A 15,053-nucleotide genomic window follows, 5' to 3' on the forward strand; every position below is an offset into this window, starting at 1 on the left:
TGGTCATGTGCCCCATGATCATAGAATCATAGATACATAGAGTTGGAAGGGACCTCCAGGGTCATCTAGTCCAACCCCCTGCACAATGCAGGAAATTCACAAATACCTTCCCTTCCACACCTGCAGTGACCTCTGTTCCATGCCCAGAAGATGAAAAAACCCCTCCAGGATCTCTGGCCAAACTGGCCTGGAGAAAAATTGTTTCTTGACTCCAAAGTGGCAATCGGCATTTCCCTGGTTGTGTAAGAAAGGGCCGCAAGAACCAAGCACTGCGGCAACCCTTCCTGTCCTCCCTCTCATGTTCTGCCTAAGTTCACAGAATCAGCGTTGCTGTCAGATGGCCATCTAGCCTCTGTTTGAAAAACCTCCAAAGAAGCAGAGCCCACCACCTCCTGAGGAAGCCTGTTCCACTGAGGAACCGCTTTGTCAGGAAGTTCTTCCTAATGTTTAGTTGAAAACTCTTCTGATTTAATTTCAACCTGTTGGTTCTGGTCCAACCGTCTGATGCAACAGAAAAGAACTCCGTATCATCCTCTATATGACAGCCCTTCAAGTATTTGAAGATGGTTATCATATCACCTCTCAGTCATCTCCAGGCTAAACATATCCAGGTCCTTCAACCTTTCCTCACTTATTTCTTATTAGATATTTTTGGTCGTCTTTTTTAATGTGCGTTTCTTGCAGACACACCACGTCTGATATATTTTTGTATCTGTTGAAAAATACGATTTCTTTTTTTTTTTGGTGCGCTTAATCCATTCACATTAATCGATACTATCTTCATTTTCTGCCTATCCATCTTTTTCTTCTTCTGCTGGTGTTTTCCCTTCTTTCTCTGTCTGACGGGTTATCATTTTAAAAGTACCAAATTCTTCTGTGTATTTCTCTTTTTTTCAATATGTTTTCTCAGTTTTGGTGATGGCCTCTTGTTGGGTTTTGGATTCCCTAGTCCCGTTGGAAATAGCTTCTTTTGCTTGAAAATAGAGTTGATTTTATTTCTTTTCCCTCTGTACACAAAAAATAGCCCTTCCGGTATTAGCCAACGGTACTGGATCCCATTATCTTTCAACAGGTTGGCCAAGATTGTATATTCTTGCCTCTTTTCCCTAACTTTCCATGGTATTTCCCTTAATATTCTTACTTCTACATTGTTAAGGGTAAAGGTGTTTTCGTTCGATTTTTTCAATATTTTGTCTTTTATTTCTCTATGGCAAAACTTAACGTGGACTTCTCTTGGTAGATTATGGTGCTTAGCATAGGCTGAATTCACTCTGTATACTGTGTCTATTTCTTTGTTTAGTTCTTCAGAGTCCTCCATTTCTATAAATTGAGCTAGCGCCTGTTTGAGTTCTTCTTTTATATCGTCTTCTTTTTTTTCTGGGATGTTTTGAAACCTAAATATATAGGCAGCTCTATCAAGCTCTAATCGTATCAGGGATTCTTCAAGGATTTCATGCTTTTCTTTTAAATTTTGTACTTGGACATCTACTGGCTGCATTTCCGATTCCATTTTATTGGTCAGTGCTACTACCGAAGTTATAATTTGTTTATTTTCGGCAATTTGTTTCTTTATTTCCTTTGTTTGCATTGTCAACTGGTTTGCTAGGTCATCTAATTTTATTTGAATCGGTTCTATGGCCTTGGTAACAGCTATTTCCACAGCAGAGTTTAAAGCTTCAGTCACTGCTTCATTAACTGCTATTTTAACTGCTGTTACCGATTCCTGAATAAAATGTTGTAGATCTTTCATAGATATTGGTGGTACATTTGATGTCGATGAGAAAGAAGGATGCCTAAGACTGGCTGTTTTGTCCTTGTCTTTATCCATTTTGATATTTAGTGTTGGGTATATTTCTCTTAATTTCTTATGTAAATGATTATTTTATATTGAGTTAAATACTGTATAGTTACTTTTATCTTATATGTATCCTATCTATTTCTATCCTATCTATCCTATCTAATCTTATCCTATCTTATTCCAATCTTATCCTAATCCTTGTTCTATTCTAATGTCCTAATCTTAACTCTGGTTTTGTCTTATTCCTATTCTATTCTATTTCCTATTTCCTGTTCTTTTCTTATCTTTTTGTTATCTATCTAATTTTCCTAGTTTTTTTGGTTCCTAGCTTAGCCTATCATGTAGCATACCTAACTGAACTGGAAACTCGCCCCCCCTTTCCTTTGAGTAGGTTATAATACTTCCACACAAAATCTTTTACAACTATTACTACTATTTCCCCCCTTCTGTTTCTTGCTTTTTCCACTTCTTCTTTCTTTCTTCCTACTTCTTTCTTCTTTTCTTCACCTGAGCTCTTTTCCCTTCGCATAAATTGCTAACTTTCAGTGGCGTTCAGTTCTTAATATTCCAGTTCATACATGTATATCATCCAAGGGAGAAGGGCCAATCAATTAGGAGGGAACAGTTCATTAAAGGGGGGTCAGTTAATTACTGTGGAAATAATTTTTATATCTAATTCATTCAATATAGTTCATTCAAATGACTTCATTCAAAATAAACCAATCATTCAAATTAAGCTGTACAGCATTTCTTCTTTATATAATATCCTCTTTTGTAAGTCCAGGTCTTCACTGAGGTCTATGTAACTTTAAAGTCTATGCAACTTTAAAGTCTATTAATTTTCAGTTTTTGCAATAGCTCTATCCAAGCCTCCAGTCAGGCAGTAGTTAATTGATTTTTTATTTTAACCTCCATTTGAATAGGTAGGTAGGTTTAGCAGTTCTATACTTAGGAAGTTCTCTCACAGCTAAAAGGGGTTGTTAACTTTAAGCTCTTCCCGGGTGTACAACCTACTTTTCAAAGCTGCTCTGTCTCTTTAAATTGGCGACTCCTGTCTCTCTTCATTTCCCGATGGTTGTTTTATCTTGAAGTTTTGCCAGTACACAAAATAGGTGGGTAATCGTAGTTTTTGTTTTTCTCAGCTTTTCCCCGTCTCTGGAAGTTCCTGCAAGGATTCACAGTAGAGTCTAACCAGCAACGCTGTTTGCTGGGCATTCCCCCGCCTCCCGCTTCGGAGCAGTCCCGGCTTGCAAAAACGCCACCATGTCTTTTCCTGTCGGGACAAGCTCCTTGCTTTCACTCCGGAGAGCTTGTAGGTAGAAGGCAACCCCTTGAAATATCGAGGTGTTCCTGGAAGCAGGGTATAGCTTTGAAGTCTAGTGGGAACTCGTCCTGCTGTCGTCTGTCGCTGCTTCTATCGGAACCAACGTCTTTGACTGTGTTCTATCCATTGTGCTTTATCTGTCCATGAGTTACGTTGCACTATAACATGGGTGAAAGGGGCAGATCCTTGGGCCAAAAGCTTCCAGCCTAAAATTTGGCGACAAGATGTGGGGAAGAACAGGAGCGGTGAAGGGGATCAAGCCTGTTTGGCAGTGGAGTACTTAAGAGGTAGCTTTCGAGGAGGGGTCTGATGGAGAAGACGAGGGGCACCACGTGAGAGTACTGGCATTAATTAAAGGTATATGGGGCAGCAAGGGAGAATGGGCAGAGCTGATTGGTAGCAGGAGACCTTGCAGCAGTCAAGAGTGTGTGACATTGGAGAGCAAAACATCCTCTGTGCCTTGAAGAAGAATTTCTGGGCTACAGCCCTGCCAGTAGGCTCTTGGGACGAACCTCCCCCTGCCCCATGGACTTCAGTGTGTCTCATGTGCACTTGTGCCCAGTAATGCTGTCTCGGTCACAGATATGAGGGGGATGGTGATGCTGGCAGCTTTCTTGGGTCCATAAAATGAGGCTAGGGCTGTCCTTGATGTTCAGAAGAGAGGGAAAAAACCTTTCGTACATATTGTCATGATATTTATTTCTTAGACCCTGGGCTTTATCTTGGTTTTTTTTTCTCTCTCTCTCTCTCTCTCTCATATCAGGTAATATCAGCAGTCTCCAGACTTTCACATCACAGCATTGCACAAAACAAAGGAATTCGGTAAGATTTGTGTTTTGTTTCCAACCATATGGCTTTTAAGATTGGCTTTTGTCTTTCAGTATGTGAAGACACACAGTCACATTTGAGATCCAAAAAGAAGGTTTATCTTAGGTCCTGCAGTCAAAATTGCCCATGTGGTGCAGAACATGGTCAGCATCCTAGAAGCCTCTGGCTGTCTCATGCATGCTTCTAGTGAGCGTGGCAAGCAGCATTTCACTGTGTGTCATGTTTCTAAGGTTTGTCCTTAAAACATCTTTAATACAAAGAAGAATATAGCCAAGCATGCAGTGTGTGACCCTGCTTTGCATGGAGGTCAGCCCTTTGGAGCATATAGAGCATTTCATATGCCTGAGCTGAAAAATCCTTCAGTATTTTTACAAGCCTGCCTAACCGTGCGTACCCACTGGGCAGAAGTCTTGGGTGTGTCCTCGGTGCAAGGAGCTCCTGGTTCTCAGGGAACGTGTGTGCTCCCTTGAGGCCAAGGTGGCTGACCTGGAGAAGCAGAGACAGTCAGCTAGGCACACAGAAAAGACTCTCGGGGACTTGTTAGCTTCGTCCCACTCTGGATCTGGCAGCCCCGCTGCTGTCAGGGAGCATGAGGGTCTAGGGGAAACAGGGCACCATGCTGAGGATAAGGGGAATGTGCCCTCAGAAGGGACCTCTTCCCCAGCTGGTGAGCGGCTCTCCTTTTGCACCAAGGAACCATCCCTGAGCAGGGTGGGAGGGGGGCTCTTGGTAGTGGGTGATTCGATCCTTAGGCAGGTAGACAGCTGGGTGGCGAACCCGCGTACTGACCGTATGGTGACTTGCCTGCCTGGTGCGAAGGTAGCGGACATTACGCGTGTTTTAGATAGGCTGGTAGATAGTGCTGGGGAGGAGCCAGTGGTCGTGGTGCATGTCGGCACCAACGATGTGGGGAAATGCAGTCGTGAGGTCCTGGAGGAGAAATTTAGGCTGCTGGGCAGGAAACTTAGGTCCAGGACCTCCAAGGTAGCCTTCTCAGAAGTGTTACCTGTTCCACGCGCAGGGCCGGAGAGACAGGCAGAGATCAGGAGTCTCAATGCGTGGATGAGACGATGGTGTAGGGGGGAAGGGTTCAGGTTTGTTAGGCACTGGGATACTTTTTGGAACAAGAGGGAGCTGTACAGGCGAGACGGTCTCCACTTGTCCCGAGAAGGAACCAGGCTGCTGGCACTTAAAATCAAAAAGGTGGCAGAGCAGCTTTTAAACTGAATATTGGGGGAAAGCCGACAGGAGATGAAAAGTCTCTGGTTCGGGTTGGCTCATCTGAGAGAGGTGAGGGGGTACCGGTTGCTTTTCTACAGGGAGGTGGATTGAAATTGTCCACAGAGGCCATGGCTGGTGACATGGACTGCCGGACAACGACTCGAGATAGCAAGAGGAAGGATGCAGGCTTAACTTGTAAGGGAAATTACAGCTGTTTCTATACAAATGCTAGAAGTGTCCGAGGTAAAATCGGGGAGTTGGAGTGCTTGGTGTCGGAGGGAAAAATAGACATTGTGGGTATTTCTGAAACTTGGTGGGATGAGGAAAATCAGTGGGACACAGTGATTCCCGGTTATATATTATATCGGAAGGATAGGGGGGGAAGGGTTGGAGGTGGGGTAGCTCTGTATGTCAGAGAGGGTATAAAGTCTAGAAAGATTGAGAGGCTAAGTGAATTGGATTCGCTTCTGGAAGTTCTATGGGTTGAAATAGGGGGGCCAAAAGGAAACTTAACACTGGGAGTTTGTTATCGCCCACCAGATCAAAAGATAGAGGAGGATTATAAAATGATGAATGCCTTAAAGATAGCAACTAGACAAAAACACTGTGTAATAATAGGTGATTTTAACTACCCACACATTGATTGGGTCAATATGTGTTCTAGTCGGGAAAAAGAGATTGAGTTTCTAGACACTCTAAATGACTGTGCTATGGAGCAGATGGTCACGGAACCTACCAGGGGAGAGGCGATCCTTGATTTGGTCCTAAGTAACACTCAAGACCTGGTGAGAGATGTAAAAGTGATTGCACCGCTTGGAAACAGTGATCATAATGTTGTTGAGTTCATCATTTGTACAAATAGAGAATTGGCCAAAAAGACTCACACAACCATTTTTAACTTTAAAAGGGGTAATTTCTCTGATATGAGGGGACACGTGGGGAGGAAACTGAAAGGAAAAGTAGAAAGGGTCAAAACAATTGGGGAAGCTTGGGATCTATTTAAAACTACGATCCTAGAAGCTCAAAAAATATATATTCCGCAGGTTAGGAAAGGCACAAACAGGTATAGGAAAAAGCCTGCATGGTTAACAAACAGAGTAATGGAGGCTGTAAAAAGTAAAAAGAATTCCTTTAAGCAGTGGAAAGCTAGTCACAGTGAGGCTGATAAAACGGAACACAGGCTATGGCAAATAAAATGCAAGTCTGAGGTCAGGCAGGCAAAAAGGGAATATGAGGAGCATATAGCAAAAAACGTAAAAACCAACAATAAAACTTTCTTCAAATACATTAGAAACAGGAAACCAGCCAGGGAGGCAGTGGGGCCCTTGGACGACCAAGGGGTAAAAGGAGTATTGAAGGATGATAGGGAAATGGCTGAGAAGCTAAATGCATTTTTTGCCTCCGTCTTCACTGTGGAAGATGAGAAGTGCTTGCCCACTCCAGAACCACTGATTTCAGGAGGGGTGTTGGAAGACCTGAGTCAGATTGAGGTGACGAGAGAGGAGGTCCTAAAACTGATAGACAACTTAAAAACTGAAAAATCACCAGGCCCAGATGGCATACATCCGAGAGTTCTGAAAGAACTCAAATGTGAACTTGTAGATCTCCTGACAAAGATATGTAATCTTTCCTTAAAATCTGCCTCCATTCCTGAGGATTGGAAGGTAGCTAATGTCACTCCCATCTTTAAAAAGGGTTCCAGAGGAGATCCGGGAAATTACAGGCCAGTCAGTCTGACGTCGATACCGGGTAAATTGGTGGAAACCATTATTAAGGAAAGAATTAGTAGGCACATAGATGAACAAAACCTATTGAGGCAGACTCAGCACGGTTTCTGTAAGGGAAGATCTTGTCTCACTAACCTGTTAGTGTTCTTTGAGGGGGTGAACAAACATGTGGACAAGGGGGATCCAATAGATATTATTTACCTTGACTTCCAGAAAGCTTTTGATAAAGTTCCTCATCAAAGGCTCCTAAGTAAGCTCAAAAATCATGGGATAGAAGGACAAGTCCTTTTATGGATCAAAAACTGGCTAGTTCATAGAAAACAGAGAGTGAGTGTAGGTGGGCAATTTTCTCAGTGGAGGGTGGTAAGCAGTGGGGTACCGCAGGGATCAGTACTTGGTCCACTGCTTTTTAACTTGTTCATTAATGATTTGGAGTTGTTCGGGGTGGTGAAAACCAGTGAGGATTGTGAGGCACTCCAAAGGGATCTGTCAAAGTTGGGCGAGTGGGCGTCAACATGGCAAATGGGGTTCAATGTGGCCAAGTGCAAGGTGATGCACATTGGAGCCAAAAATCCTAACTATAAATACACGTTGATGGGGTCTGAACTGGCAGAGACTGATCAAGAGAGAGATCTTGGAGTTGTAGTAGATAACTCACTGAAAATGTCGAGACAGTGTGTGACTGCAATAAAGAAGGCCAATGCTATGCTGGGGATTATTAGGAAGGGTATTGTAAACAGATCAGCCAATATCATAATGCCCCTATATAAATCAATGGTGAGACCTCATTTGGAATACTGTGTGCAGTTCTGGTCACCACACCTTAAAAAGGATATTATAGCTTTGGAAAAAGTGCAGAAAAGGGCAACTCGAATGATAAAAGGGTTGGAACACTTTCCCTATGAGGAAAGCTTAAAGCGCTTAGGCCTCTTTAGCTTGGAGAAACGACGACTGAGGGGAGACATGATTGAGGTTTATAAGATTATGCATGGGATAGAGCAGGTAGAGAAAGAGGTACTTTTCTCCCTTTCTCACAATACAAGAACTCGTGGGCACTCCATGAAATTGCTGAGCGGTTGGGTTAGAACGGATAAAAGGAAGTACTTCTTCACCCAAAGAGTGATTAACACATGGAATTCACTGCCACATGAGTTTTTACCATCTGTCATTGCCTTTCCCCCTCTCCTTCCTTCCCCTTGGCCCTTGTTTCTGATGCATGGAAAGGAAGACTCATGTCAAACGCTGTAGAAATTGTGAGGGGAAGATCCCTACCACTGACAGACACTCTCTGTGTCTTTTCTGCGAGACTCACAAACCGGACTCCTGTGCCCACTGCAGCAACTTTACAAAGCAGGCTCAAAAGAACTGAGCTGCAAGACTGAAGAGCCACCTTTTAGAGGCCTCCCTGTGCTCAGTGATGTCCCAGTCTTCCAGCTCCAGAGCCTCGCCGCCTCCCACAACTCCGAGGGGAGATTCAGCTAAGTTGGCAGCATCTTTGACCTCGGGCCCCCCGAAGCGTAAGCCCAACAAACAGTCCAAGGGATTCTCAGCTTCATCTCCGGACCCGCCAAAACTGAAGAAATCACACGTCGAAGGACTAGTTGGTACTGACACCCCTACGGTTCCGAAGTCGACCCCGGCCTCTGTGCACCCTTTGGACTCTACGCCCTTGGACATGCAAGTCACCACCCCTGTGGTCACGCTGTCATCGACTCCGTCCACCGTAGCAGCCCCTCTCACTCAGGTGGTGCACGTCCCATCTCAGTCCCCATCTGTGTGCAGCTACCCGCTGTCAGACTTTCTCGAAGCCGAGCCTGCTCGTCAAGACAAACCCTCACAGCCTGTTGAGATGTTGAGGATGTCCCTGCGACGTCGATTCCATTGGAGCCGATCCCAAAGCCGGGACCGCTTCCATTACGCTCCAGCTTCCTATGTGATCCCTTACGAGGGGTACTCTTGGTATTCATGGGAGTCACGATCCCTTCCCTGCGAGTGCCGCCCTCCATCTCTCCAGGAGCGTTATCCCACTTGTCATACAAAGACCGAGATTGATAGTCACATCCTTACTCGCTGTACCCATCGTAAGATTTCTTTGTAGGCCTTCCTCGGGACCAGGGCCCCTAATCTTTGGTTCACCGGATGCTCCCATCATCATAAAACCTCCATCGGCTCCCCCTACAGCTACTGTCACTGCCCCTCCGGGGCCCCCTACTAACACCCCATCTGATCCTTCCATACTGACACCAGCTGCACCGACTGATACCCTCAGTCTCTAGTCTTCTGCCTCGGAACCGTCAGACATTGGGTCCAAGGGGTCAGATTTAGAGGTGGACGACTCGCTCCACACTTCTCCGGATTCGGACATAGTTCAGCCTGGTTCTCTCTCCCCCTTGGAGGGATCCAAAGCCTACCTTGAACTGGTCACTGCCCTGAACATCCAAGTTATCTGTGACGCTCCTACAGTTACGGACCTGGTCCATAAGCTGGTGCAGTCAGACCTCCCACCAGCCTCCTTGCTCCCCATGCTTTCAGTCCACCTCGACATCCTCCGACAAGCATGGGACAAACCTGTGTCTATTCCACCGACATTGAAACGATTGGACTCACTGTACCATGTACAACCGTTGGATGCAAAGTTCCTTTTCTCACACCCGGCCCTGAACTCGGTGATAGTACATTCTGCAACCAAATCCAAACAGGCGAGACACCCGGCACCACCAGACCAGGAGGGACACGAACTGGACACACTGGGATGAAAGATGTACTCCATTACCACTGCGACTGCCAAAATTCATAACTACCTAGCTTATTTTTCTGCTTATTCTTTCCACCTGTTGAACCAATTGTTCACCTTAATTACGGAACTCCCTGAGGTGTCCCAGAAAACTGCCACTTCCCTCATCAATAAGTTGTCCACGCTAACAAAGCAATAAATCAACACTGTCTGCCATGTGGTATCCTGCTCCTCCAAGGCCATGGCTACCTCAGTTGCCCTCTGACGGCATGCATGGCTATGTTCTACCAATCTGCAACCTGATATAAAGTCAAAGGTGGAAGATCTACCCTTTGATTGGGAAGGCCTGTTCCATGCCTCCACGGACGAGACTCTCAACAATGTAGATGACAGCCATAAGAGAGCTTGCAGTTTGGGAGTATCGCAGGCCTCCTAACCTTGCCCCCCCCCCGGTTCAAGTCTTGGAAGCCCAGTGGCCCCAAATGTTCCAGGTCCCCCCGGCAGTCAGACTACTGGAAGCCCAAGACTCCTCCAGCTAAGCAGCTGTACCATCAAAGGGCCAAGGCTCCCTCTGCCCAAGAAGACTGCACCTCCCACAGAACAGTCTCTTTGACTCCCCCTGAAGTACCCGCTCCCATCCCCCATCAGTTACTCTGGCTTGGGGAACAAGACTTTGCCCTTTCGTAGACACATGGGAATCCATCACCACAGACGCTTGGGTCCTCACCATCATCCATCTGGGGTATGCCATGGAGTTCTCTTCAACCCCGCAGGTCCCTCATTTTGTGGCAACTCCCTCCACCTTCCTCTATGAGGAAGTTCAAGCTCTTCTGACCAAAGGAGCTGTAGAACCTGTCCCTCAGTCTCCTGATATTTTATTGTTCCAAAACGGGACGGGGGGAAGCACCCCATTATGGATCTGCGGCAACTCAACTGTTATATCCCACCCAAAAAGTTTCAAATGATCACTTTTCAGTCTATTCTTTCTCTGATACCCAGGGACGCCTGGCTGGCATCACTCAATTTACACGACACCTATTTCCATATCACCATCTGCCCTCAACACCGGCGTTTCCTGAGATCCACAGTGGGACCTCACCACCACCAGTACCGTGTGCTTCCCTTTGGGCTTGCAACAGCACCGAGTGTCTTCATGAAATGCAGGGCAGTGGTCTTTCAGACGACGTGGAATAACGGTGTTCCCCTACATCGACAATTGGCTGACAGTCTCTCACTCCCAACTTCAGCTCCATCGAGATGTAGTTAGGCTTAGGCTTCTGGCTTAGGCTTCTGGCATCCTTGGGTCTCTGCGTGAACCTCTCCAAGTCCCACCTGTTCCCTGTCCAGGATCTACAGTTCATAGGGGCACGACTTCGCAACCCCCCCACAACGTGCCTTTCTTCCACTTGTCAGAGCCTTTGCCCTACACTCATTGGCAGTAGCTGTATTGTCTTCACCCACGCAGCCAGCTTGGGTGTTTCAGTGCCTCTTGGGAATGATGTCAGCAACCACCAACGTACTCCTATATGCCAGGTTTCACATGCGGCCACTCAGCTGTGGTTCGTTCGAGTCTTTGACCCCTTACGGTGCCATCCAATGTCCTGCCAACCCTTCAATGGTGGACCATGGAGGAGAATCTTCTGACTGGAATGCCATTCTGTCTTCCTCCTCCGAGCACTATCCTGATCACCAACGCCTCCCTTTGGGGTTGGGGAGCCCACTGCGGGACACTTAATGGCTCAGTGTCAGTGGTCCGAGTCAGAACGCTCCCAGCACATCAACTGTCTGGAGCTCCTGGCAGTACATTGAGCTCTTCGGTCATTCCTGCCTACCCTGCGCAGTCACCATGGGCAGATCACATTGGACAACATGGCCACTGTTTACTATATAAACAAATAGGGTGGGACAGTGTCCACAAAGCTCTGCAAGAAAGTCATGACCTTGTGGCATTGGTGCAAGATGCAGGGCATCCACCTTACAGCAGTTAATCTGCCAGGCATTGAAAATGCTCAAACAGACCTTCTCAGTTGGATGCAGTTAGTCGAACACGAAAGGTCACGGAATCCTCGCTACCTGCAACCAATTTTTCATGAGTTCGAGTGTCCCACAATAGACGCCTTTGTGACACAGGACAATACGAAGTCTACAACTGAGGTCCCCCAATACGAAGTCTACAACTGAGGTCCCCCATCAGAGTCCTCGAGGGGAGATGCGTTCCTGCACCTATGGATGGGGCATCTCTTCTGCATGTTTCGTCCGTTTCTGCTCATCACCAGGACGATACAAAAGATCATCCAGGATCATTCAGACTGCATCTTGATAACACCATGGTGGCCACAACAACCTTGGCTTGCAAGTCTTCTGAAGTTGTCACGTGCAGTCTACCGACATCTCCCTCTGGCGCCTGACCTACTCTCTCAACATCAGGGCCGGATCCTCCATCACAATCCTGGGTTTCTCAAGGTGACTGCTTGGAGAATAATGCCCCGACCTTCCCTCCTGAGGTCCAGCGTGTTCTCCTGAATGCAAGAAAACCAGCTACTTGTTGCTCCTACTAGGCAAAGTGGCGACATTTTGTTTCTTATGCTACCAGTCGGGGGGAAGACTCAAAGACTGCGCCCCTACCTGTGATCCTCACCTATCTTGTTTCTCTTGGGCTATTCCTCGTTGAATGTTCATCTTTCCGCCATTTCTGTCTTTCGCAATCCTATTGAGGGAAAGACTGTTTTCTCACATAGCATTTCCAAGTCGTTCTTGAAGGGCATGCTGAAACTCCACCTCCCAGTCAAGCCGCTTGTTCCAGCCTGGAGCCTGTCTTTCGTTCTTTCCAGACTGACGGGCAAGCCGTTTGAGCCTCTTGCAACTGTACCTCTACACTTTTTGTCTTGGAAAACAGCCTTCTTAGTAGCTGTCACCTCGGCTAAGAGAGTGAGTGACCGGTGTGTCTTGCGAGCCGATCCTCCATACACCATTTTCCACAAGGACACTGTTTTCCACAAGGACCCTGCTTTCCTACCTAAAGTAGTGTTGGCTTTTCACTTGTCCCAGCCTATTGTATTGCCTAGTTTCTTTGCTAATCCATCAGATGAAGGCCAGAGGGCCCTTCACACATTAGACATCTGCAGGGCACTTTTGTTCTACCTTTCTAGGACGTCCTCCTTTCGCCAAGACCCTCATTTATTTGTGGCCTACAGTAAGCCCCATCTGGGACGTAGAGTCTCCTCTCAGCGCCGGTCAAAATGGATCACCTCAGCTATCCAGCTCTGTTATGAGTTGGCGAAACAACCTTTACCTGTCATGCTGAAAGCTCACTCAACTAGAGCTGTCTCTGAGTCTTCAGCCTTCCTTGAGGGAGTCCCTCTGGAGGACATTGGCGCTGCTGCCACATGGTCCTCGCAGACAACCTTTGTGACGCACTACGCCCTTGACGTTCGGACACGACGTGATGCGTCCTTCAGCCAGTCGGTACTCCGAGCTGTCTTCCACTGATGGCTGGTGTTCTTCTTCAATCAGGTAGGCTGGTATTTTTTATCTGATCCCTACATGTTTCTTCTACTGTGTGGTGAGCTTCTCTCCACTATGGAGATGCCTGCACCCGCCATCCGGTCAGTTGAGCTCACTGAACACCCATGTGTGGGACGGCGCAGAGACCACGAAGAGGATAAACAGGTTGCTTACCTGTAACTGATGATCTTCGAGTGGTCATCTGTGCAGTCTCACACGCCCACCCAGCCTTCCCCACTGCTGGCATCTCTCAATGGTATGCTGTTATTCTCTTCTTGGGACTTGCTAGTGGTGGCTGGAAGAAACTGAGTGGGAGGGCGTTTCCTCCCTCGTTCCAGACATGCGCAGTGGGTGTCTGCTCCACAGAGCGTGGAACTGAGTGCACCAAAATTCAGAGACTAGCTCTTGAAGTTCTCCGAGGTCGGGTTCGAGCACAGACGCAGAACCGATGTGTGTGACTGCACAGATGACCACTCGAAGATCATCAGTTACAGGTAAGCAACCTGTTTATCTCCAGACAGATCAGTTTCCCTGGAGAAAATGGCTGCCAGGGTTGGACTCTATGGCATTATGCCCCACCCTCCCCAGGACCTTCCCCCAAATCCCCAAGTATTTCCCAGGTGGGAGTTGACAACCCTGCCTTATACAAATGCCAGAAGCAGTCTCCAGGCCCAAGGGCCTTGGGGCGTCTCCTCACACCTGTCATAGGCAAAGTCTAACTGTTAGACCAGTTTCCCACTCGTTCTCTGAATGGCCATTTGGGAAAGTTTATTTGGCAAGGGCTGTTGCAGCAAGCAGAAAGTTGTGCAGTGCTGGGCTCTTCTCCCGTGAATAAACACTCCCTGAGCTGCCTCGCTCGATCTGCAGCCAGAAGCATTGAAAGGAAAACAGCTCTCCCCCCACCCGTCCTGCCACTGCCCAAGTCTGACCTTCTTTTGTTCTTCCTGTGATCTTCAAAGAGGACTGTCATCGCTGGAGCCTCTCACTTCCCTCTCTTCCTCCCCAAAAGCAAACAAAGTCAGCTCTGGGGACTGGAGACAAAGGAAGAAACGGAGGGCAGATGGACCCTGCTGGAAATTGCAACCTGGAAACAGTGCTTGCATTTCTGTGGGGGAGAGCATCTCCTCCCCCCCCCCCCCACCCCAATCACACATACTCTGTGGTAAAATGTTCAGCTCAGGAAAGGTGGCGATGTTGCAGAGCCATGGTGAAGCCAGCCAGGAGCTGAGGAATCAGACTGAGAGCCAGTATAGAGTTGCAAGAGCTCAGAGCCCTTGCCTCCGGAAGGTGCTCCTCAGTAAGGTGGGCCTATCCCCTTTCTGGTGCTCTACCATATTACTTTTTCTGCCTGACTTCACCGCAAATGTGTAGAGCTTATCTGTTGGCCCGTCTTAATGTTCTCCCCTCTGCTATTCTTGAGGGGAGATATAAGCAAATTCCTTATTCAGTCAGGTTCTGTGGATGTAATAGAAGAGAAATAGAAACTGTTGAGCACATACTCTTACACTGTAAATTGTTAAATGACATTCGAGTGGAATTTATAGAAGCCCCCCTTAGGTTGGTAGCAGGCCAATCGGATAGAATCAAGGTACAATTTCTCCTTGCTTCACGAGATCCGGAGATCATTGAACTGACCGCTAAGTTTCTCCATGGTTTTATAAAACAGAAGAGTGACCCTGACCATATTAATGATTATTAATTTATAAGTCTAAAAACTTAAGTTTAAAAGTTTAGAATGCCAATTTATTTTATGATTCAGGCATCTTGTGTATGGTCAAATCTAACTTGTGACAACTTGAGTTAGGCCTGACATAGCCACGACTATCTATTTTATAATTTCTTTTGGATTGTATTATTGGGAAACGCTTTTAATATTGTATGCCAATAAAAGGTATTTGAATGTGATTTGAGTCAAAC

General features: G+C 46.7%; 1 protein-coding gene across 1 annotated transcript in view; it reads left to right on the plus strand.

The window, feature by feature from the left end:
- The window catches only part of VAV2 (vav guanine nucleotide exchange factor 2), a 289,301-nt gene that overhangs the window by 161,202 nt on the left and 113,046 nt on the right, over positions 1–15,053 (plus strand). The window contains exon 3 of the mRNA XM_015406735.1: positions 3,886–3,944. Coding sequence (XP_015262221.1) covers positions 3,886–3,944 — 59 coding nt within the window. The remainder of the gene's footprint in view (positions 1–3,885; positions 3,945–15,053) is intronic.

The sequence above is a fragment of the Gekko japonicus genome, unplaced genomic scaffold (genome assembly GCF_001447785.1).
Source record: "Gekko japonicus isolate JY-2015 unplaced genomic scaffold, Gekko_japonicus_V1.1 scaffold427, whole genome shotgun sequence".
Lineage (NCBI taxonomy): Eukaryota > Metazoa > Chordata > Lepidosauria > Squamata > Gekkonidae > Gekko > Gekko japonicus.